The sequence below is a fragment of the Platalea leucorodia genome, assembly GCF_965183815.1.
Source record: "Platalea leucorodia genome assembly, chromosome: 4".
Lineage (NCBI taxonomy): Eukaryota > Metazoa > Chordata > Aves > Pelecaniformes > Threskiornithidae > Platalea > Platalea leucorodia.
The window spans coordinates 85854306-85878148 of record NC_138826.1 but is presented as its reverse complement, the minus strand read 5'-3'; the positions used below and the strand labels follow the sequence as shown (position 1 = coordinate 85878148).

Sequence of the window (23843 nt, the reverse complement as noted above, 5' to 3'; positions counted from 1 at the left end):
GCCTTCTATGTTCAGTTTAGAAGCAGGGGAGGGGGCCACTCATCATAATGATCTAAACTGTCGTAATTTGATCTAAGGATCTCTCCATTACCTGGTGCTCCACACACACACCATACTGCCAGTGGCACCTGGATGGTACCTTGTGGGCTTCAGGACTGCACATGGTGGAGTGGAAGGTCCTTGTAGCCCAGAAGCTGGCAGCTGACAGGAGAGACCAACCTCTGTCCTCTGGTAGGACAGAAGGTAATGGCACCCACAGGAAGAAACCTCCCTCCCAAGATCCCCTTCACCATCCCAGCCTGACCAGCAGTCACCAATGCCAGCAAGAGGCCATCCTCTTGTACATTTTAAAATGCCCCACCACAGCTGAGGGCCCTATCACCTTTGCCAATAGCCACACACAGTTTCTGGGATAGAGCGTGACAGCAGAAGAGAACAGAAACTACATCTGCTAGACAAGGGACCTTGGCCCTGTTAGTGGTACACCAGGAGGCAGAGTCAGCAGGTGGATCTAGTAAATGTAGGCGAGGTCACGACCATCACATACACGTTCTGGAGGCAGAGGGAGCCACAGCCAACCACTGAGAGAGGAACAGGAAAAGCCATTAGAGCTAAAAGCCAATGGCTGGGCTGCAAGTGTGACTACCGCCTTGGACTGGGGTTGTGTCAGGGTGGCTGCTTCACCTCCTGCTTCCCTTTACTTGCCGTGGGAGATGAGAGTTTGAGACAATTGGTAGTGCCTCATGCATCTTTTCATCAAGGACATGACAGGATCAAAAGCATCTTGCACCCAGCTTGCTGTGCCCATGGAGGAAGAGAAAGTGGAAGTGACCAGTCTCCTCCCACTGACCACTTCGGCTTGGTCTTTTTCAAACAAGTAATTTATTAGAGAAAAAAATTGTGATCTTACTGTGAGAGTTTCAAAGCACAGGAAACTATTGTGAAAGAAAAGGAGAAGAAAAAGTAATACTTGTTCAGTTCCCTCTCTGTCCAGATCTCTCGTGCCTCTAAGGGCTGTTTGTTGGTAAGGGCTGTGTTAAGCCTGTCCAACAAGAATAACTGGAGACTCCCTTTTTGTTTCTTTCCCAAAAGATCCAAAACACCAGAAGGTCTCCCCCCAACTTTGTTGCCTTCTACAGCTGCCCCTACCTTCTTGAAATCGGTCAACAAATCATGGCAGGGCTAAGAGGAGGTTGTAGAGAGTTATTAATGCATGGACATCCACAAACACGTGCACATGGAGAAATATGTAATTATATGCCTCCTTTTAATAGCCTAGATAAGTATAGCTGTGATGGTGTTGGAGTGCTACAGCTCCTTTGGCCTATCTGAATTAGGTGTATGGATTGTTACAAGACTCTGAAGCAAATCAAGGGTATTATTTAAGAGGGGAAAGCCATCATGAAAACAGAGAAGGCAACACCAGAATGGTAATTTCCACAAGTGTTCAGCAGGATAAGGCCTGACCTCCAAAACTGAGCAGGGAATCAGACCCATGAACGTTGTTTACAATCTACAACATATTTTCTCTGTAAATCTACCTAGATGTGAGTTACAAGACCTTAGCTCTTAAAACATATGGTTGTTCTTATACTCTTGCATACTTTTGTTACACGCCAAACTAGGTTAGAAGGTCTGTTCTGCAGCAAGCTGCTGTTCAGGAACTTTTTTTTTCTTGTGGCGAGATCAAATTTCAATATATGCATTTTCCCTAATTCTGTTTATTCCTAGAGTAATTCTGAAATGGAAGAAAGGTCCTGCAAAATAATTGTAATTGAGCTGGTATGACTAAGCTATACTGTAGGAAAATCAGCTGAACAGCAGATCTGTATTTTGTCAAAGCTACGATTTTTATGGTTGATGGAGGTTTTCGGAAAGCTGTTCTGCAGCGTCTCTTCAGATAAGACCTACAATCACAGAATGGTTTGGCAGTCAACCAGAATGGAGCACACTCAAAGAAAAGGCAGAATTAGACCTGGGGTGTTGCTCCTTGCTAATATTCACGGCAGATGCCTGTTTCATGGTTTACCCTTTGACAGCCGGCTATGATGTCAGCTAGAGCTGTACCTTATGAAGCAATTTATCTTCCTGTTACTTTGACACTTTGAAGTGCTGCCACACGCAGACGACAACCGCTGAAGAACTGCTTGCCAGTATTATCTCCACCCAAGAGATTTTTCTTTTAAAAACTTAAAAAAAAATACTGAAAGCATTGAAGAATTATGAAAATCACATTTTTCTTTGCTGCGTTGTTCTTACTGGACCTCTTCGCTTGCTGTCATGCTGATCCACAATATCCCTTGCCAGACATAGAAGATGCAAAGTTCATTGAAGACTGCGTGAGAGCTCACAACAAGTTTCGATCCAAAGTGAATCCACCGGCCAGCAATATGCTTCGCATGGTAAGGAGGCATTCGTGATCTGTTTGAAAATTAATATAGATTGTGCTGCTGATTTAGCCCAGCTTATTATTCATTTGCTTTGTGCTTTTCTTTCCCTTTCTGTCAATGATTTCTGTACTATATATGTTAGTTCTTCATAGGAAACAGAAAAGACATTCATTTTTACAGTATTGTTCAGTTTTAATCATTTGAAGGGAATACCTTGTTTAGGGACGGATTGCTACTCTAAACTTCAGCCAGAGCAAAGGGCTGTATTGCAAAAAATAGCATTCAGTTCTCAGCGTTTCATTTACCTCTTTCTAAGAAAGATAGTGATCTATTTTATGTTAGTCCAGGTTTCATACAGGGAAGCTGTTTGGTACTAAAAAGCTCCTGAATAGGCAATCTGCACAGCAGGATTTGTTGAAAATCTGTCATCGACCCCTGTTTCTTCCAATCTAGAACATGTGTTGAAGAAAGGGATTTGCAGGGCATCCATTTAGATACCTGATCTTCATTTGCTGTAGTAGGGTTTGTGGAGTAGGGATACTAATATCTGGGCTGGTAAGCAGAGCTTCCTATAAGTATAATGGATATCAGAACAGGCCATGGATAGGTCTCAACTTGCTTGGTGGAATACCTAAGGAAGAAGGCAGGTAGATAGCTGAGGGAGGTAACCCCAGTCAGTTCATGTCATTACTCTGAGCCCTCCAGCAGTGCAGCATAGCTGGAAAGGAAGTTAAATGCGTAACTGCATGCAATATGAATCATTTCTATGAAAGGAAGTTTGTGGTAAAGCACTAAAAATTCAGACTACTCATGATTGTAATTTCTTGCCATTTTAGAAAACAATGTTTAATTTAAAATGCTAGCTCACAAGAGCTAACTTAGCTGCTCAGACCAAAGATCCTGCAAGCCTGGAATAAGAGCAGGACAAATATACAGAAATCTCTTGAATCAAAGGTGTTGCATTGTATTTAAAAGCTCTTGATGTATTTTTCTTGCATGATTTTTTTTCAGCCTTGAGCTCATGCAAGTTTTTATCGTCCCCAGCATTGTGTAGCAAGAGCTGCACAGCCTAACTACAAGTCGTGTGAAAGTATCTCCTTGCATTTGATTTGGACCTGTTAATTCCTAGCTTTGTTTGATAGTCTCTGGTCTCTGCATTGGAAGGAGCAAGTAATTATTGCTTATTTACCTACTTCACAGAAGATGTCCAGCTGCCTCTGATCAAAGCTGCAGAGCACTCTCTTGCTTTATGAAAGCCCTCCATACTTGAGGATGATCATCGTCCTCCATGTTCTCTCTGCCCTTTCCAGTTCTAGTGTCCCCTTCTTAAGGTGGGGTGCTGCACACAGCGTTTAACAGGACTTCTACAGTAGTGTAATTATATATATGGTGATATTCTCCATTCCTTCGCAAGGAATTTCTAACACTTTATTTAATTTTTAGACTACTACTAAACATTGATTTACAAGTGGTAATAGCCATCTCCAGACCTGTCATTATGAACACAAAGTCAAAATTGTTTTTTTTTTTTCCTCACATCCCTTAACTTACATTTCTCTGTACTGAATTTTACCTGCCATTTTATTGCCTGGTCATTCAGTGGCATGAAATCTTTCTGCAAGTCTTGCAGACTGGTTTCTCAAATTATCGCTTGTGCCACTCAGGATGGGAATGGTTCCTCCTCAGCCCAGACGAGATGAGTGAGCCTTTTATTTGCTTTGGCCACATGCTGAGGAGGGAGAAGGGCAAAGAGGCAGAAGGGGCTGAGGAAGGGAGCAGTTGTGACTCCTCCTCTCCATCCTGGCCAGCAGAACAGAATTCTGATCTGGTCTAGTGATAATTGCAAAGTGCAAATCCCTGGACAGCCGACAGCTCCAAGGCATGAAGTCCCTAAAGGCCTGCTAAAGCTGGGGCTTTCACCCAGTTACCTCTTCTCAGGCCTAGCAGCTTAAAGACTGCAATCCAGCTCTAAATATTTTAACAAGTCAGATACCACAGGACAGTGGATAGGTACTACATGTCCTGCAATATCTAAGGGAAAAAGAAGAAAAAACATTTGCTGTGAGAGTAGAAATGTCAAGTCAGAGAAAGAAACTGAAGGCAGGGATGGGAAGCAGGAAAAGGGAAAAGAATCCTTACAAGTTTCTGTTTAAAAATGTTTTAATTCAGCTAAGTCACTGTGGTGCAGGTTATATTATGTTTCCTTCCTTTTCTACAGTCCTGGGATGCTGCTTTAGCTAAGACTGCCAAAGCATGGGCGAAGAAGTGCAAGTTTATGCACAATATCTACCTTAAAATACCAAGGAAGGTGCACCCCACCTTTACTCCTGTTGGAGAAAACATCTGGACTGGCACAGCCACCGTCTTCTCTGTGGACACAGCTCTCCGTGACTGGTATAATGAAGTCAGGAGCTATGACTTCAACACTGCTAGATGTAGTGGCATCTGTGGTCACTACACTCAGGTGAGTCTTACATACCCAATGGTTTATAATGTAATGGCTTCACAGAAAATCCAAATACAGGCTTGGAACAGACCACTTCAGAGCAGGAATTACAGCAGGGGTTTTCACCCCCTGGTTTATTGCTGCATGAGATTGGAAATAAATATTCTGAGCCTCAGGGTTGTCCGAGTCCCATTTTCAGTAATGGTGGAAAGGGATTATCCCCCTGACAATTTCATGTTTCCAGGGGAGCCAGATAATAATTGCAAAAACATCTGTCAATCAGTCGTTTGTCTAAGCTGCCCTTTGCGTTGTCAATGTTGCTCCTGTGTCAGCTGTTTTAAACTTCCACAAGATCCTTCCCTTTGCCTTCCTCCCTTAATGCTGTTGCTTTTTCAGTCTTTGAGCACGTGCATACATATTTCCCTTTGCCCTTCAGGTTGTTTGGGCAGAGAGTTACAAAGTTGGCTGCGCAGTTCACTTCTGCAACACAGTTGAAAATTTTCCAGAAGTCTTCGGAGCAGCACATTTTGTTTGCAACTATGGGCCAGCGTAAGTTAATAATGGCATTTGGGGGTTAGGTTTTTTATTTTTTAAATATCCTATAACTGACCTGGTTATCAGATGCCAACAATGGGAGCAGTTGTAACAAATTTCAGAAGCAGCTATATCCACATGTCACCGGTCCAAGGGAAACGTCCCCCAGCCATTGAGAGCAGAAGATGCTGGACATAGTTGGAGCTGCAGAAAATCCCTTCCTAAAGAAGCAGGCAAGCAGATCCTAGCTGAGAGCACTCGCCATAACCAAGAGTGGTGGAATAAGATCTGTTTTGACTTCAGTCTCTGCAGGAAAAGTGCGGAAGGTGCAAGCTTTCTGCTTGAGGAAGATTACATCTTTCTGTGGCCCCACCCAAACTTCAAACAAAACATTTTAATTGAAGAAATGAAAGAAAGACAGTCCCCTAGTTTATCTCATACCTTGCAATTTCTGGACTTACCTTTTACAGATTTACAGATTTTTTTACCTTTTACATATTTTACAGATTTTTTAGAATACAGGTGGGTAGTGAGGGACTAGAGGCAGATTCTTGTATGCTTACACCGAATAATACAGTATTGCCTGAGAAGTCTCATTAATTTCAAATGGCGAGAGTCACCAGGTAGCTGCTCCCCATGCCAGTGAGAGCTTTAATCTGATCTAAAAGGAATTTCAAACAATTGCAATGATCAGGTTTTGGATAAAGGGATTTCTCCCCCCTGCCCCATCATAATTTTTCATGATAAATTATTCTAACAATATCTGATGAAACCATGTATGTAAATAGCTTTTCAAACGACTGAGCTAACAAAATACTGTTCTGCTTTGCAGGGGGAATTACCCAAGAAAACCATATAAAAGTGGACATCCATGCAGTGAATGCAGTAATGAGAAATGTGTAGACAAGCTCTGTGGTAAGACCAAAGAGATCAACTAAGAAAATTGCATAGAGATAAAAATGGCATATTTATCAGTGGAAATATAACAGTAAGTCAATTTGCGCTAAGTACATTGTAGGTCTGTAGCCCACCACACAGCAACAGTACCAAACCCCGGTAAGAATAGTATAAGAAGGAATTAATTGAAATACTTTGCTGTTGAAGGCTCGGAGGTAGAAGCCAGGGTTTCTGATGAAAAGAAGTGTCAGTTAGACCACTTTCCGCCTTTTATCCGATCAGGAAGTCAGATCTAACACTTTAGCCTCAACAAATATTCCATGTCAGGTTCTTCTTTCCTAGCAGAAATGGTATATTTAACTTCTGCTTTCTTGCTTGTTTAGTATGTTCTATCACATTTTCCAGAAAACTATAGGTCTGAACCAATAATAAGACTATCCTGAAAAGCACACTTATCTCTAACTTACGCAATTTTCTGAAATACAGCCGTGAGAGCTTGTTTTTCCACAGCAGTTTGCAGCTGTGGACCTTTATGTCATTACACCTAGACCCAAATTAGTCAGAAATAGTGTTTTAAATAAACAGAGACTGAAGGACATGCAACAATGTCTTAAATCAAATATGAATTTTATACAGAGGTTTAATGGGGATGGTCTCTACTAGCCAGGCTCTAGATAGCTTCAGCTGTAGAAATAATTGAACATTTGGTATTCTTATTTCCTTCTGCGATATCCTGGCAGACTCATCTTGAAGTCTCAGACTGATTCATCACAGAAAAAACAGAAACATCTCAAAGAATAGGGGGAGGGAGAGGAGGAAGAGAGCTTTTAAAAATTAAGTGCTAGATCCTACAACCCATTTTACCATATTCTCCTATAGGGCAAATCAGCAATTCCAATAAGATGCACGTAGGCAATCCTACAAATACATCAAAGCTCTTAGTAAAGGTGTACTGCTGTGATAAATTTAGTAGTTATATTTGTCTGTCTGTAACTACTTAAATTTGGTTTGTGTATCAATTTAAAATAAATTCCATATTTTGTTTTTATTTGCTATTACCTCCTCCCCATGACATAAATTCTTCCTAATACAGCTGCTTCTTTTCTGCTTCTCTTTCAATTCAATAAAAATATGAGCCCCATGCCAGCTGGGAACCTGCTCTTGTTGGCCTGCTTCCCCCTTGCAGGATGTTTCAGGCACTGACAGGCATCCTCAGTGCAATCAGCCAGGCAGCAGCAATGGCTTACTTCTTTACATTAAGAACCTCCACTCACATTTATTTCCTTTTCTGATCTCTCTACAGAAAATCCAGAACGTGAGAAGCTGATAAGTACGTATCAAATTTTTCTTAATTGCTTTCCTATAAGTATGGCTAAGTTTGATGGGTCTTAACAGCTGTTTCTTCGCTGTTTTTTAGATTATGCCTACTGGTATCCAGACTGGGATACACAGCCCCAGCCACCACGGCCCCGTCCCCCCAGGCCTCCCACACCGCCGCACATCCCACCTGCTGAGCATCCACATACCTCTTGTGACCAGTACTGTCTTAGTGTTTCAATTTTAAGGCCGCTGTTTTTGGTACTGAGTACTAGTGCTGTTCTTCTAGTACAAAAGCGGTTTCCACACACATTTTTTTATGAGTAATGACCAATTAAGATGCTGATAGTGATCCTACCACTATATTACTCTCAGAGAATTGCACACATCATTGGCAAAAACACTCGGTCATCTCTCCATTATCCTTGTGATGTAGCATAGGAAGGGCTCCTTCACTCAAGGCAAGATATAAGTGGCTGTGCATAGAGTTAGTGTAATTTTTTGGCAGTAGCTGCAACACGCTTTTACATCTGCATGAGCCTCTTAGCTCTGGCTCAGGAGTAGATTGCTAGTGGGACCACGTAGACTATATATTACTATACATGCTAACAAGCCTCCTGGAAACCTGGAGCGTCACAAAGAGGTGTGTGAAGCAGCATAGTGGATCCAAAAGAAGCAATAACTCATCCTCATTAACCTTCAATTATCCCAGACATCACTTTCCCCAGATAACTGAGATTTAACTGTATGTATTATTTTTAAGAACAGAAAGAATAAAGCTTGTCCTTTATTTAGCCTATGTGTATCAGTCTCCACTAAAGTTAGTCTATTGTCAGTTGTACTATTCTGTTCTTCTCCTCTCAGAGTTAAGCTTTGTCCTCCATAGCTAGTAGAATACCAGGAAAAGTTGGTAGAGGAAGGATTAACATGGAATGTCAATAGGGAGAGCTTAATTTTAGAATGTGAGAAGGTGACAAAATCTGAAATTCAGAGTAGATGACAGCCATCCTGAGCTTGCAGGCAGGGGAAGGCAGGGGGAAGCAGGGAGGGAAAACAGGAGAGGGAAGATGAAATGGGCCGAGGACAGATTCTGTTTTGGAAATGGAAGATCTCAGCCTCGTTAAAAAAGCCCAAACTGTTGATCAATTCAGTTTGGTTTTAGAGACATTCAGCCCCCGACCCCTATTGTTCCTATATACATTTGTTAGTAAGGGAAACAAACCCGTCTTTCAAGCTAAGAGATACTGGCTGATATTAGCAATGCAAAACTGTGCTATCAGCTATTTAAAGCTGCTTCTCCTCATTTATCTTAGTCCTAATGTTTTGAGAACACAGTCGCTCAAATTCTGAGCCACATCATTGCAACTCTGAAGGAGCATGGCATCCCACAGAATAAAACTGAGCCCCAAATGTTTGGGCTCTTGTAATATGCTGCAAAATGTCACCATGTAAGAAGATACATATTTAATTTCACAATTGTCAGTTCTTGTCTGCTGCCACCTTTCATATCTACCAACAGCAAGTAGGCTGGGGGCAAGTGGCTGGGAACAGGACACAGCTGGGACAGCTGACCCAAACTGACCAAAGGGATGTTCTATACCATATAACATTGTGTTCAGCAAAAAAAAATGGGATAGACGAAGAAGAAAGATGGGGGGCTGGCTTCCAGGGTAGCCACTGCTCGGACACTCTCTGGGCATCAGTCTGCCATTGGGGGTGGTGGGTGATTGCCTTTGCATCACTTGGGGTTTTTGTTTGTTTGTTCCCCCCACAGACACTGCGTCTTAAGCTGTCTTTATCCTGACCCATGAGTTTTCTCACTTTTCTTCTTCCTGTTTTCTCCCCCCATCCTGCTGGGGAAGGGGCAGTGAGCGAGCGGCTGTGTGGGTGCCTGGCTGCTGGCAGGGGTCAACCCACCACATTATTCTGCTCTAAAAAGTGGTCTGTAGGGGAGTTGTGAGCACAGTGTTTCTCATCCACGATTCCCTCAGAGGGCTTTTTCACCTGTAAGCAGTCTCCCCATGAATAGCTGGAGATGTGCGACCCACAGGACCTAACGTGTGCTGGTGGGACTGCTGTTGCAGGCTCACAGTGTGACCCCGGACCACCAACCTGAATGTGGTCTTGCCACCAGCCCCAACACCTACAGGACTGCACACACAGAAGTGATAACTGGGACCTACACCCAGCTGTTCAAAGGATGCAGATTCTTAAAACAAAATCTGGAGTGGGAAGAAACCCAGCTTCATTCCCACAAAGATTTCCAGACTGGGACTGTGGGAAAGTGCCTGAACTTGATGGACAGGTGATAGTTAAGGGCAGTGTGAGTAAGAGGGTAGTGATGGTGGTGGGTTTGAGCAGGGAGTGTTGGGCACCCGAGGCAACATGCATGGGATATCAGCTCCCAACTCCTGGCTGTGAAGCCCAGTGTGGGTGCTGGGCACCCGGCATGAGACAGCACCAACCTTCATAGCACCCAACTGCTGGGGGCTTGGGTTGCAGGGAATGATTTACACATTGCTAAAGCTTGGGAGGAGAAATTGATAGCAACACATAGCACAAGCATGTGATCACAGGAGAAACCCATCAATAACTGCAGCATGTTTAAATTGCAGTTCTCAGCCAAACTTACCCCTCCAATAACTCGATGTACAACCAAAGTGACTGTTCATACTGTAGTAAAAGTCATAGTTCAAATCAATTACTTCTCAGAGCATTTTTGCTCAGAGTAACAGCAATGCTATTTTCATGAAAAGCAGAAAATTTATCCAAAACTTTACTGCAATCCATAGTGATTGGTATGGATGGGATGGTGGGGGCCAAAGAAAGAAAAACAAAGAAGCCCAAAGGACAGGAGAGAAGAAGCTTGCCCACCGCAATTAAAGGAAGAAGAAAAAAAGAGAGAGACAAAGCTGCCACAGCTCTGATGTGAACTTGTAGTTTCATTTCCTTATTCTCATAGCAACGCTGCTGAAATACGACTCGTTTCCTGTGACCAACGCCACATTCAATTACCATGGCTCAGATAAGTCCAGCCCACAAGCTTTCCAAGCAAAACGCTGCTGGTGGAGCTAAAAGAACCTCGTACAGCTGAAACACTCTGCTCTTAAAGCTGGAAGACCAGAGGCTGAGAATCATGACAAGCAGATTTTCTGCTTGTGTGCTGGCTTTACTGCACTTCTGTTGTTCCTCTGACTCCTATGAACCACCGACATTGCCTGATGTTGGAGATCCAAAGTTTATTGAGCAATGTGTGCAAACCCATAACAGATTCCGGTCTGGAGTGAATCCACCAGCCAGCAACATGCTCTACATGGTAAGGGGATCTTCACAACTTACGTGCAAGTGTGTAGCATTGTGATGGTGTTTACGATTCTCAAAGATTGTTTTTGTGACCAAATGCAAAAAAAAGAAAAAACCCTCAGCTTCCTGGGGTCATAAGAGCTACTTCTTTTTAAAGCAGAGAAAAAGGCTCCGGTTATCAGATGACTTTATACGACTGGGTACATGTATAGTTTTGCCTGGCTTAATTTCCTCATTTGAAACCCAAGATTTCAATCCTCAACCTAATGCTGTTGTTTTGTGCTGTGAAAAGCCTCCTCGTTCCAAGGCACCGTAGCTCAACAGCCTGGGGTGTAATTTATTTGCAGACCTAAGCACAACCTTTGATACTTGAATTGGCAAGGGAAGAGACCGTTGCCAAACAATGTTGGAGAGCTTTCTCTGAGATTTCTTTGCAAGGCTCTCGTGGGCTGAGCCAACAGAGCAGATGTTCCTAGGTGCTAGGGCTGCAGGGGAAGGCAAAAAGCAAGAAGTGCAGCAGGAGCGAGTGCTGGAGGCATCAGGTCCCGCGCTGCTATGCCCCTCTGCCTTCTCCCTGGCCACGTTGGGGGGGCAGTGTCTGTAGCCACCATGTGAAAGACAGCCTGTCGTGATTCAAAATATACCCCAAAATGGCCACCCTTCATTTCAGATGGAAAACCCAGCAAGGAGGAAGCTGTAAATGTATGCACAAAGCCGGGGTTATGGCTGAGAAACCCATCTCTGATTTGTGAGGTGTTCAATTCCAGTAGCTTGGGAGCTGTCTCTTGCAACATCCATCACCTTTTGTGCTTTGACTGGGTAATACTTGAGATATTGTGTTTCTTCTTGGGATAATCTCCACTGATCTCTCAGATGGACCACAGAGATTGTCCTAATTCTGATCTGTTTGCTCCTCTTCCTTACTATCTCGCATGGTCACCACCAGAAAAGGGCATAACCATGTCTGTAACTAGCAACACCCCAACCAAAAGTTCAAAAAAAAAAAAGCTTATTTTCCATTTCTGGTTGTGAAACAATAAAAAAGAAGTGGCCATTAGGGAGGGGTAAGTGAGCAGGAAGCAAGCTTGAGTTGCAATCCTGACAGGAAACAATTTAGTTTCTCTTCTAGATGTGTCTTTTACTTCAGCTTTCTTCAGCCGGGCATCCTGAACTTCCAGTACATATTGCTCCAGATTCTGTTTTCTAGGTTGCTTTACTGCCCCTACACTAACAAAATCTTGCTATGATGTATTAAAAGAACAGTATTCATCTTTTTAAATTGTGCCTAATTTTTCCTTTTGAAAAACTGAAGAACTGAAATCTGAAAAAAAAAAAAAAAGGCTTAAGAAACAAACAAACAAATAAAGATTATTACAAATAAGAACTAAATCATTATAAGTTCTTTTAAAACACTGCAAAAAACCTAGTCTTAAGTATGACCTCTCCCAGGAAGAATTTTGTGTGGAGAAAGCAGTACAATACATGATAAATTGTATTATGAAAGTAAAAACATTGGAATTGAAAACAGCATATTTCTTCATTTTTGAATGGCCTTTAGCACTTCAAAAATGAGGAAAAGAAGATGACTTCTCTATTTCACAGGGAACATAAAAATGAAGACTATGAACTCAGGGCATTTCCACCTTTTGGAAAAACAGTTTTTAAAAGAAAATACAAGACAGAAACTCCTTTAACTGCAAGTAACAAAGCCCAACCATCTATATTTGTAATACATTTATTACAAAATAAGAATGCTGATCTAACTTTTTTTTTACTTCACAAACGTGAGCCCTTTCCCATTCACCCAAAGCATTGCTTAGGTCTGTTTCAAGGCTCTTCAAAACCAGCAGAAAGAGTCTCACCAGCTTCATCAGGGCTTCACAACAGTCGTCTTGACTTACTGCTGCCTCGCATCACTTTTCACTTATGCGTTCAGTTTTCCCTCCCTAAATCAGCAAGCAACTCGTCTGAGAAATAGTTCATGGGGAAAAAAACTGTAATTAATATTTTCTGAAACAGCAATGATATCTATAGGCAAACCTCTCTGTCCTGTGCATTTTTCCCCATGCAGTTTAATCCAATCTTTTAGCATAAAAGCAGTTTCATAAGCAAATAAGGAGTATAACTATAGTTAAACTAAAAATCATTCTGAACTATCAGTTTCTGCACATTGCTTTTTCAACTGTCAGCCAGTTTAAGCATTCACACAAAAAAAGGAAAGTACATTGTCGTGGTACTTGTGGTACTGCATTTTCCAGGAGGTACAATGCTGTATTTGCTCAATCAAGTTGTGTGCACAAGAAAACCCAGCAAAAACAGACGCCACCTCCAGGGCAAATAGAAGACATTTATGTAACTAACTCAATTGCTTAAATAACCACTTTCTGTAGGACTGAACAGCAGGTGAATGAGTGATTCCACAAATATGAATTCAGCACTAACATTTGAAGCCACCAAACACAAAGATGCAAACCAAGGGGCTGAGTTTAAACTTGTGAACTGACCCGCAAGCAGCAGCCTTAATGCATAAGGCTGCACTCCAGTCTGATTGGTACAGTAAGCATAGCCCCTAATCCCCAGAATTCCTGTAAATTCACTGTTTAAATTAAATTAACATTCTCTCATGGCTGGCACAGCCTGGAAATGCACATTGCACCCCAAACACTGTATTTGACTGATGTACAGCTCTTGGTGTCCAACAGCCCAGTCAGCCAAGATCACCCACCACCCCAAAAACTTCTTCAAGTTTAATGGGTGATTACATTCAAATCAGAGATGAACCTACAAGCCAATTCACTGTGTAGCTCTGTAAGTCTCAGCAGAAGCAAAAACCAAATGAACATGAAGCATATGCGCTACTGAGACCTAGCTTTTCCAGAAAGTTGCTCTGACTTACTGCATTGCTAAGATACCAAAGTGATTTTTAGTTATCTTTATTTTGCAGAGTTGGGATCCAGATTTGGCAAAGACCGCGAAAGCTTGGGCGAAGAGATGCCTGTTTAAACATAATACGTACCTGAAAGATCCAGGGCAGGCTCACCCCAAATTTACCCCCGTTGGAGAAAACCTCTGGACTGGATCACTTTCTATGTTTACTGTGCAAGGAGCCATCACCTCTTGGTACAAAGAGGTCAGCGCCTACAATTATGCCACCAATAACTGCAGAGGAGTCTGTGGCCACTATACGCAGGTAGGCCTTGAGTTTCTCCATCTAAACCATGAACCAGTGTTGCCATTTTGACACAGAAACTCTAGCTTTCTGTTGAAGATTCAATGAACTGTTTTCCAGGTGTTGTAGTCTTATTTCCTGTCTGTGTGCACAAGATGTTCTCATGTCTTCATTTTAGGGAGGAAAAGAGTCACTGCATTTGTTTTTAAATATGCCAGTTGTATTTTGTTTCCAGGAGGAAAACAGGACAGCCACCATGCAGTCAGATTTAGCCAAGCGGTGGCCAAAAACCAGGCAATGCCAATGGCTGTGGGCTGCAGTACGTGGTGGGGTGAGGTCCCAGCTCTGGCAGGCAGCCTCCGCATGGCACCACAAACCATGCCAAGGGCTGGGGAAATACTGGCACGTAAAAAGGTGTCTGCAGCTCTGCAAGCATCACATGCGCGTTTTTCCTAGCCACAATTCCCAAAGAACTAACCATAGCTATGGGAGAGCAGGACGGCTTGTAACAGTGGCTCTAGGGATTAGATTTTGACCTGAAGCTATTTAATACTTTCTGTGGAGATACACATACGCATTTAGGACTTGAAGGGATGAGCTGAAGCTGGTGGGGTGTTTGAATGACATGCACAGGTTCTTGCTTGCAGAGAAGATATTTGGATGCAGGAGCCGTGAGAGGTGACAGCGTTTTGCTTTTTGACCTTGCTCATAAGGAACGGCAAGAGTCAGCATCTGGAAACTGTGGTGAAACGCACCTTACCTGGCACTAAGGCGCAGTGCTGTTTACCACGTTGTTCGTAAAGGAGCAGCCCAGACGATTGCATGGGGGAGAATGAGAAAATAAGATTATTCTCACTTGGAGTCAGCGGTGATAGTGACTGTAGCTAGAAGCTGCATGTCCACCCAGCTTTGGGAGGCACCCTTGAGTCTGCACCTTTGGGGAACCTCTTGTTCCTCTCCCTCCTTCCCAGCTCTGGAGAAGGAGTTTCCTCTGGGTACAATTACTGCAGCTACCACAACCACATCCTCAGTGTGTGCCTCAGCCAGTGGCCACCCAGGACGGGCAGGGTCCTGTGATTTGGTCCTTCACTGTCCTTGGGGATGCAGTTGTCTATAGATGACGTTGGGAACAGCCTCTGCTCTGCCACTGCACTGAGAACACACTCAGGAGCCCAAGCAGTGTGTCCTTGTCGTGGTTTAACCCCAGTCAGCCGGCAACTAAACACCACCCAGCCGCTCGCTCACTCCCTCCTGGTGGAATGGGGGAGAGGATTGGAAGGGTAAAAGTGAGAAAACTCATGGGTTGAGATAAAGACAGTTTAACAGGTAAAGCAAAAGCTGTGCGCACAAGCAAAGCAAAGCAAGGAATTCATTCACTACTTCCCATCGGCAGGCAGGTGTTCAGCCATCCCCAGGAAAGCAGGGCTCCATCACGTGTAATGGTTACTTGGGAAGACAAACGCCATTACTCCAAATGTCCCCCCCTTCCTTCTTCTTTCCCCAGCTTTATATGCTGCGTGTGACGCCATATGGTGTGGCATAGCCATTTGGTCAGCTGGGGTCAGCTGTCCCAGCTGTGTCCCCTCCCAGCTTCTTGTGCACCCCCAGCCTACTCACTGGTGGGGTGGGGTGAGAGGCAGAAAAGGCCTTGACCCTGTGTAAGCACTGCTCAGAAGTAATGAAAACATCCCTGTGTTATCAACACTGTTTCCAGCACAAATCCAAATCATAGCCCCATACTAGCTACTGTGAAGAAAATTAACTCTATCCCAGCCACAGCCAGCACAGTCCTCTTCCCAGAGCTGGCACCAAACAGCCACAAACAGAAAGGGCCAGGCCTCCACTTTGAGCCAGCAGAGGCACGAGTGTGTTTCTTCATCTCCTGTGCTGCCGGCATCTCTCCACATCTCTCACGTAGTCAGCCATCGCTGCTCTTGTACAGCCCTCAGGCACCACTGTACTCTCGCCTCCCCTCTGCTTCTGTCACAGGGTTCGTTTTTCCAGGACTGAAGCATTTGGCTGCTCTGTAATCTTTGAGCTGGATATAGGATGCTGGATCAAACTGAACAGCTTGTAGTAGACAGAGGATCATTAGATGATGTAATGTTCTTGCCTGTAGGTTACCTTAGTCATGGCTGTGATGCTAAAAGGCAGGACCACAGCCCGGACATGCTCTTTCTTCCTGCTCTTCCTGTAACACCAGTGCCTTCCAGCAATTTGCCTACACGTTCCCTCTGGATTTAGTATGGGGGCAATCAGCCCTCGTAGGAGCTGTAGCAAAGCTAATGGATTGCCACGAAGCAAAGGAGACGAACTTCACCTTCTCCTTTGCAAGAGAGGAAAACTACCTGTTACAGCCAGTTAGTCTTTCTTTCAGTTGTTTTAATAAACACCTGGTGAATTGTGCAAAACAATAAGGCATTTTTCAGAATAAACTATGATTTTGAGAACCATCACTGCTGCTTTCCCCCATGAAGCCTGCCCAAGGACTGCTCCTCAGCCAATTTGTTGTCATGAAACAGAAGAGGGCAGGTCTTCTCCATAAGGCTTCAGATGCTGAAGCAAAGCCTTTGTCACTGGTGGACCACTCTGTCTTTGCAGGTTGTTTGGGCTACAAGCTACAAGGTTGGCTGTGCTGTCCATTTCTGTCCCACGGTGGCGTACTCCCCCGTAACCAACGCAGCACACTTCGTCTGCAACTACGGGCCGGCGTAAGGTTTTTCATTACAGACATTTCACAGGGTTTGGGGTCCTGCCCCTTCTCTCTCACAACGTGCAGCTTTATTAGATCAGTCCATCCATTCATTTGTTTTGTGGGAGGAAATGGTCCCCAAAATAGAGAAGGAGGTACACCTCTGTCCAACCAGCTTTTTTTGGCTAGATGAGGGCTATGTATTGTAGCCAAAAAGCAGCGGCACTGGTAGAAAGGGTAAAATTTAAAATACTGAAATGAAAATACTGAAGTGATCATTTGAAAACTAATCCCTTGCTCCTGAGTGCCAAGATGGCCCCAGGCGGCTGGCAAGGTGCAAGCCCAAAGCCTGAAAATATTTACATGTGCCTGCAGATTTAAGCCTCTAGGTCAACGGTTTGGATAAATATTAAAGTGTGCAATGCTTGCAGCTGCAGTCTTAGCTTTAGCATGAGAGTTTGGGGCTGAGGGCTGCTCATGAGGCTGGGGCTCCTCAAGGCAAAAGTTTATCTGGAGGTCCTTCATCTGCATTGTCACTAGGATATTTGTTGCATTTAGGATGGATGGGGTTTTACCCTTCTCCAGCTAATTAATGCCACTACAGTTTACATACAGCTTTAAAAGCTTTACATGCATACCATGTTGGGCCAAGGCCATGCCAGCCCATGAACTTGAACAAGTTTGGCATTCCTGTTGTCCATGCTTCATCCTTGAAGAATATGTACCTTGACCAGATACCTTGAAATGACACAGCTGCTGCTGTACCAAAGCAACAAAACCACTCTCCGCAGAAGCCCCACACCCAAACGGGCTGAGGGACCATTGCCTCTGCTGGTTCTTGAACCAAAAGCCACTGATCACCCAGGGCAGCCTCTCCTTTCCCTTCTCAGCACTTGCTATGCACCCAACCATGCTAGATGGTGCAGAAACCCAGTGCACAGGCAAGCAGGCCCCCAGCGCTGCCAGGAGGTGCTCTCTGTCCCTCCAGCCTCACGCCTGGATCTCCCAAAAACATGCCAAGCCAAGCCTTCCTCCTGCCCCTTAGCCAATATCTGTATCACGCAGAGGACTGAAATCATGCTGGATTGCTTGCCCTGTGTCGGCAGGGATCCCACGGGGAAGAGGAGGGGTGCCCTCAACCCTCGACAGCACCCAGCAGAGCAGGCAGGGTGCTCTCTGGGGAGGCAAGGGGCTCTAGAGAGGGCTTTAAAGCTGGGCCCTTCCCTGCTGGGTGAGGACACTGCAAACAGGCTGTTGCGTACTAAGAAGTGGGGTAATGTCACGTCCAGCTGTTGCTTTTGAGAAGCAGCAACTTAAGTTCTTTATTTATCTAATCTTTAACTGTTTTCAACTCTGCCAAGGGCCAAAGCAAGGTGCATGCACAATTTCAATTCCTAAAGTGAATATACTCCAAAGGATTTTCTTCAGCTTAGACCAAGCAATGAAAGCCTCACCTTGCTGAAAGTAATGAGGTTTTACCACAAAGTTTAGCACTGCAGAGATTGCATGCATATAAAATCCCTCTCAGTGTGTTTATGGGCAATTTGAGGCACACAGTAAATCTTGCTTTGGCCATGCTCCAAGCAAAGCAGAAGCACTGAGCTGCGTTTGGTGCAGTATCAGAGGTGGGTGGGTAATACCGAGCCAAGGGCCAAGAGCCCAGGCGGTTTGAGAGCAGCGTTACTTTCCTTTGCAGTGGGAATTACCCAAGGCACCCATACAAGACAGGAGCAGCGTGCAGCGACTGCAATGGCGAGCGGTGTGCCAGCCAGCTGTGTCGTAAGTACAAGACAACCAGCCCTCCTCCCCAAGCACACGTAGAAAGGGAAAGAGCACACAAAAGATAAAGGCAGGAGGCAGGCACAGCGCTCTCCTGTTCCTAAACATAGGCTGAAAAACTGCAGTCAGAAGCCAAGTGAGCAGTGATGCACAAAGAGAGGGGAGGAGGGTGGAAAGAGCCTGTTTTCTGCCCCAGGAAGTGACAGGATGGGATCTGCTCTTCAGGTGCTGGAGGGTATGATACGGGACATGCAGCGGCTGCAATTTAAGGTGTTATTACCTCCACCAGAAGTTACTGCTTGCAGAAATGGGAAGCACAGAGGGGATACACATCCCCTCCCGGGGGCTCCAGGTTATTACCTGGTGCATGAGCTGCAGCTTGAGCTGGTGCAGGTCTGAGTGAGCCTTGCCCTGCTGTGCCGCTGCTGGGGGGAGCGCTGCCACGGCACTGCCAAAGCTGCTCGCTCCACTGAACGTCAGCCAGGCCATCTGCTTTCCCCTAAGCGCTGGGAGGGAGCCAGGCCAACAAGGACATGTGCAGGTGTGAGAGGCCTTCACAGGGACGTGGTGCTCAGCCCGACCCCTTGGCAGCCCACCCGATTCACCTGCCCTTGGCTTTGCGATGGCTGGATGGAGTCAGGTGGAGAGAAGACCTTCTGCAATTCCCATAAGAATGACAAGGCACTGCTGTGGGCATCTGCCTGGGATGCTGAGGGAGCTGAGGGTACGGTCACACTTTTCCCCAGCAAACTAATGGAGCGGGCAGGTGGTGTTAAAACACCAGCACTGTAGGAAGGAGAGGGAGCCCCTGACTCACGGGCCTGTTTAACGTTAGTTACAGGCTGAGGACCTTAAATGCAAGGTGTGGGGCAAGACCTAAAGGGATCTTGTGAAACGCTCTCTATGCTAGCCACTGGCGGGGGGAGAAGTCCACACGGTGTGATCAAGGGCTCCTCAGCAAAGCCCCGAGAGTCGCTGCAGGGTTCTCCCAAAATCAGCGGGTCTTTGGGTCTTTCCTTCTTCCTGGAAAGAAACACAGCTCCCGTAGCTACATTTGTGAGCCCATCGTGAGGCTCAAATTTCATTCCCTTTTGCTTAGACTCAAATTGTTTATAATGTGTAAGTCTGCTGACATTCACTTCTTTTGTCTCCCCAGAAAATGCAGAGCGTGACAAAGTCATTAGTAAGTACCACCAGAATTTACCGCTTCCATTTCTTGCCCTTCGTGCAGTTATACTTGAAAATAAGTAATTTGTTTTGTTCATAGGTGATTCCAGGTGGCATCCAGACTGGGACAGACCTGCATGTGATGAGTACTGCATTACTGTTATTGCTTTAAGGCCATTACTCCTTATACTGATAATTCTGGCCACCTGGTTCCTACCAAAATACTGGTCTATAGCACCTGCCAGTGAGTGACACACATGCAGAAGACCATGGGAGTGCTTAGGTCAACTCATCCCTTCCCTGCACGTAAGTTACTGGCAGCACAAAGATCAGTAGAGACATTGTTTGCATCCACAGGTGATTTAGAAGCACAGAAATGCCGTCTTCGTTGCAGGCAGCAGCTAGGAGAGCTGATGAGCAGCTTTCTCATTGCTCAGAACCAGTAACTGGTTTTAAATTACTCATGTATTTTTTCAAAGTGGAGCGGTGTGAGTAGGATCTAGTGGGTACGGGAGCACGCTGCCCAGGCAACGCACTGAGGTGCAGGCAGCTGCCCAAAACACTTTCTTAGGAAGGGCTGGAGGGTGCCCAGCCCGGGAGCCCTCCCCAGGCCCCAGGCCCCTCTCTCGTTCCTATTGCGCTCTTTCCTTGGACACTCTTCCAGCAAGATGCAGAGAAGCCTGGAGAGGTTTTTCATTTAAATGTTTTCCTAATAATTTTTGGACCCATGTGAGCTCTGGCATTTGCACCTGGGGCAGGCAGTGCATTTCCAAGTCTCACAGTGCACTGGGGCCACTGGTACTTCTCTTTGCTTAGAATTTGTTTTTAAACACGCATTATCTGTGCCAAGACATAGTTTCACCTGTGTTTACACATGATTATATATCACTGCAACCTTTCCTGTTTTTTTTTTTCTTTTTTTTCTGAGCACAGGGGGTTTGACTGCTATTTCAAACAATAAATCATTTCCTGCTTCCCATGTACGGCAATCATGTATTTGCAACATGATCTAAACCTTAACTGCTGGAGCACAAAACCCCCCCACATTCAGCTCCAACCTGCACAATGCTGAGAAACACAATGCTGGGAAAGATGGCATAAACTTCCAAATAAAATCATGCTGTGCCCGTAGTTATGCCTTTGGCTCAACAGCTGCCACGGGATGAGTCTCCTGGAAGCCGCACATCTGGAGTATGCAGAAAGCAGCGGGGGCAGCTGCTGGGTGCAGCTGGGCATGTCGTCTACCGACCGCAGTCGCTCAGCTCGAGCGGAGGCTGGAAGGAGCAGAGCCGCACAAGCACACAGCTGGACCGTAGCGATCTGTATCTATTCGGAGGCGGGTTTAGATGCCTCTGCACCATGCCCCCCTGCAGAGCACAGACACGCACTGCTGTAAAGGAAGCTGGGAAGTTCCCCTCGCCGCTTCGTTTCTGCGGTCTCTCCTCTTCTCTGCAGTACCCGGCAGTGTTTCTGCATACCCACTCTCGACCCCGCTGCTGGGGTAGTTTTTAACTGAAAACACTGGAACTGGGACCCAAAGTTTCTCACGTTACTCTTCCAGGTAGTTAACTGCTTGCACTAGAATCATCTTAGCATCACAGCATTCCCCGAATAAATCATTTTTCAAAATGCAAATATGGCTGGGGATAAAATTCTGAATTTTGCCCTTGATATACACCAGAGCCTCTGTAGCTAAGACATCACTCGCAGACAGGAGATGAGCAGTTTCTTTTCCACACCCCAGTGACCGGGGCCCAGTACCTATGCTGGTCTGCTTGTGAGAGAGCCAAGCTCAGTTCTGTCTTCCAAATTAGGCAGATTAGAGTGCTCAAAAAAATAATCCCCATTGCAAAAGCAAGGCCATGGGCCTGTCTGTTAAAAAGAGCAGCTATTTTCCTCCTCACTTGTCTTTTTGCCACTCTCTTTTGTGCAAGACTCAAGCCTGAGGCTTCATGTACTGCAAAGTCCCACCTGAAAACAGGACGGCAAGCGGCATGCGGGCAGCAGGACTTACCCTGTGTGCGCTCTCTCGCACAGGGCTCCCACACCAGCACGGAGCCTGGCACAGCGTCTGCCCCGCTGAAGCCACGCACTGGCAGATCCTACTACTGCAAAGAGAAACGCAGGAGAGGGAAGAGCATACGCTGCTGTGTCCAGGGAGCAAAAATGAGCTCAGCAGGAATTCTCCCCTGCTTAGTTTAATCTGTGCTTGGTCTCCAGGAGAGTAAACAGAACGAACACAGAGCCCTTAAAGTTCAAAACATTCACAGCACTGTCATTTAACTATATACTTCAGCAGCTCTAAAGAAATACCATAGAAAAAGCTTCATTAAAAACTCTGTAAATCACTGGGGCTTAGGCAAAAAAAACCCCTAAACTTTACAACATGGTATCTTTCAAACAAAAAAAGCCTGAAAGTCAAAAAGTCAAAGCTAAACAAGTACTGCATCTCATTTTAAGGACATCCAAAAATCCAGATATTTAACTCCTGATGATCAAACGACTTTGAGTTGTCCACATTTATCTTACATCATATGCCCATGAACGCCATATGATAAATGCAAAATACTGACATATAAATACAGCCTTTGGCTACTTTTTTGCAAGTCTATAAACTCTAAAATCAGTTCAAGGAGATAATTTGCAATAGTTCAAGCTGTTCTGAAAATACCAAAAACAGTCTTTCACCCTTCCAAATCCACTTTGTTTTCTATTCTTTACTTTTTATACAAGCGTTAGAACTGTATAGCCATATTCTGAGAAAACAGGTGCAAAAAGCACCAACAGTGAGCCCACGCAGCCAGTTACCATTCAGATATGGACTCTAAGCAGACAAATCCTTTGGTTTAACTTGCCTACAGGAATATGAGCAGGCTTTCTTGATTTTCTAGTTTAAGCAAATAAATGTCCAACCAACAATCCTTGTCAACCATAACAATTTAAAAAGATTAAACACAATGCGAAGCCTTTTCACTCTGTAACCACAGGACAAGACTCCCTGAAGTCTGTTGAGTTTTACTATGGATAGGGATTTGCTGCAAAAGCTACGTAGATGCCTCAGCTGCGGGTCCTAAATTAAAAAAGCACAATGGAAATACACATAATTTAAGGCCAGGCTGCCAGCAAGCTGAGCTGTTTTCCTGCACTGCAACTCAGGTAAGCAGGTAGTTAGGTGAGGCAGACAGAAAACACTTTTTTGTAGGGTGCTTTCAGCTGGATCAGGTTCCTGAAATGAAATGCCAGCCTGCAAGGCCCATGTAGGGCAAAGAGCCCTACACTGGTTTTTAACTTTTTAAATAACAAACAGGGGAACACCTGTGCCAGTCCTCTGCAGTGAAAGGCCCTCATCCAGTCTAGCTTAGAACCAAGGCCTCTCCCTCCCCTAATACCATCATGCTCCTTCCCTGGCTACACTCAGACTCCTCCTTACTGGCTTCTAGCTCTGCAGACTCTTCTGTTGAAGCACTCACTCACGGGATCACACATGCGAGAACAGGCATTTAAACTCAAGTATAGCAGGGCCTCCTGTTGAAATTAGTCGTTTCGCTGTATGAGAGGTCTGAACTACCTGACTGGCACTGAACTTAGGTCACCCCTGTACACCGCCAGCTGCTGAACACCAGTTGATGTTTCTAGAAAGCTTTTCATACTGCTGGTATCACTAAACCCACCAGCTCACTAGTTTTTAAAATTGGTGTTTGTGATTTATAGATCATATTCTCAGTGAAGTATCTGTTGAGGCAGCATTTTCCTCATTGATTTGCGAACAATGCAGTCCCTAAAAGGATTAAGAGTGTTTTTTCCTTAACAATTTAGTGCCAAGAAGTGATCACATAACTGAAAGGCACACTAAGGCTAACGTTGTCCCCTATGCTGAAGGGGAAGCATCTTAGCTATTTCTCAACACCCACGTACTGGCTATTTAACCCCATATATTCTGAATTCTTATATATGCAAAAAAGGAAATGGCTGTGTTTTCACTTACTAGTTTCAAATAAAAGGTCACTAACCTAAAAGCAGCGAGTTGCAATGTTCTAACATAATCATTTCCACTGCATGCACAGGTGATCAAAACTCCAAAACCTGGCAAAAACACTGCAACACAATCATGAAATTGGTGTGGCTCTACCACCTCCTAATCATTACATT

General features: G+C 44.8%; 1 protein-coding gene across 1 annotated transcript; it reads left to right on the top strand.

Moving 5' to 3' along the window:
• The first annotated feature begins 2118 nt into the window (after positions 1-2118).
• On the top strand, positions 2119-23617 carry GLIPR1 (GLI pathogenesis related 1). Its single transcript, XM_082310211.1, has 12 exons — positions 2119-2402; positions 4609-4854; positions 5273-5385; positions 6203-6285; positions 7571-7597; positions 7685-7907; positions 10690-10900; positions 13832-14077; positions 16658-16767; positions 18445-18527; positions 19684-19710; positions 19795-23617. Exons 1-12 carry the CDS (start codon positions 2223-2225, stop codon positions 19944-19946), a joined length of 1701 nt encoding a protein of 566 aa, XP_082166337.1. The 5' UTR covers positions 2119-2222; the 3' UTR covers positions 19947-23617.
• Positions 23618-23843: the final 226 nt, after the last annotated feature.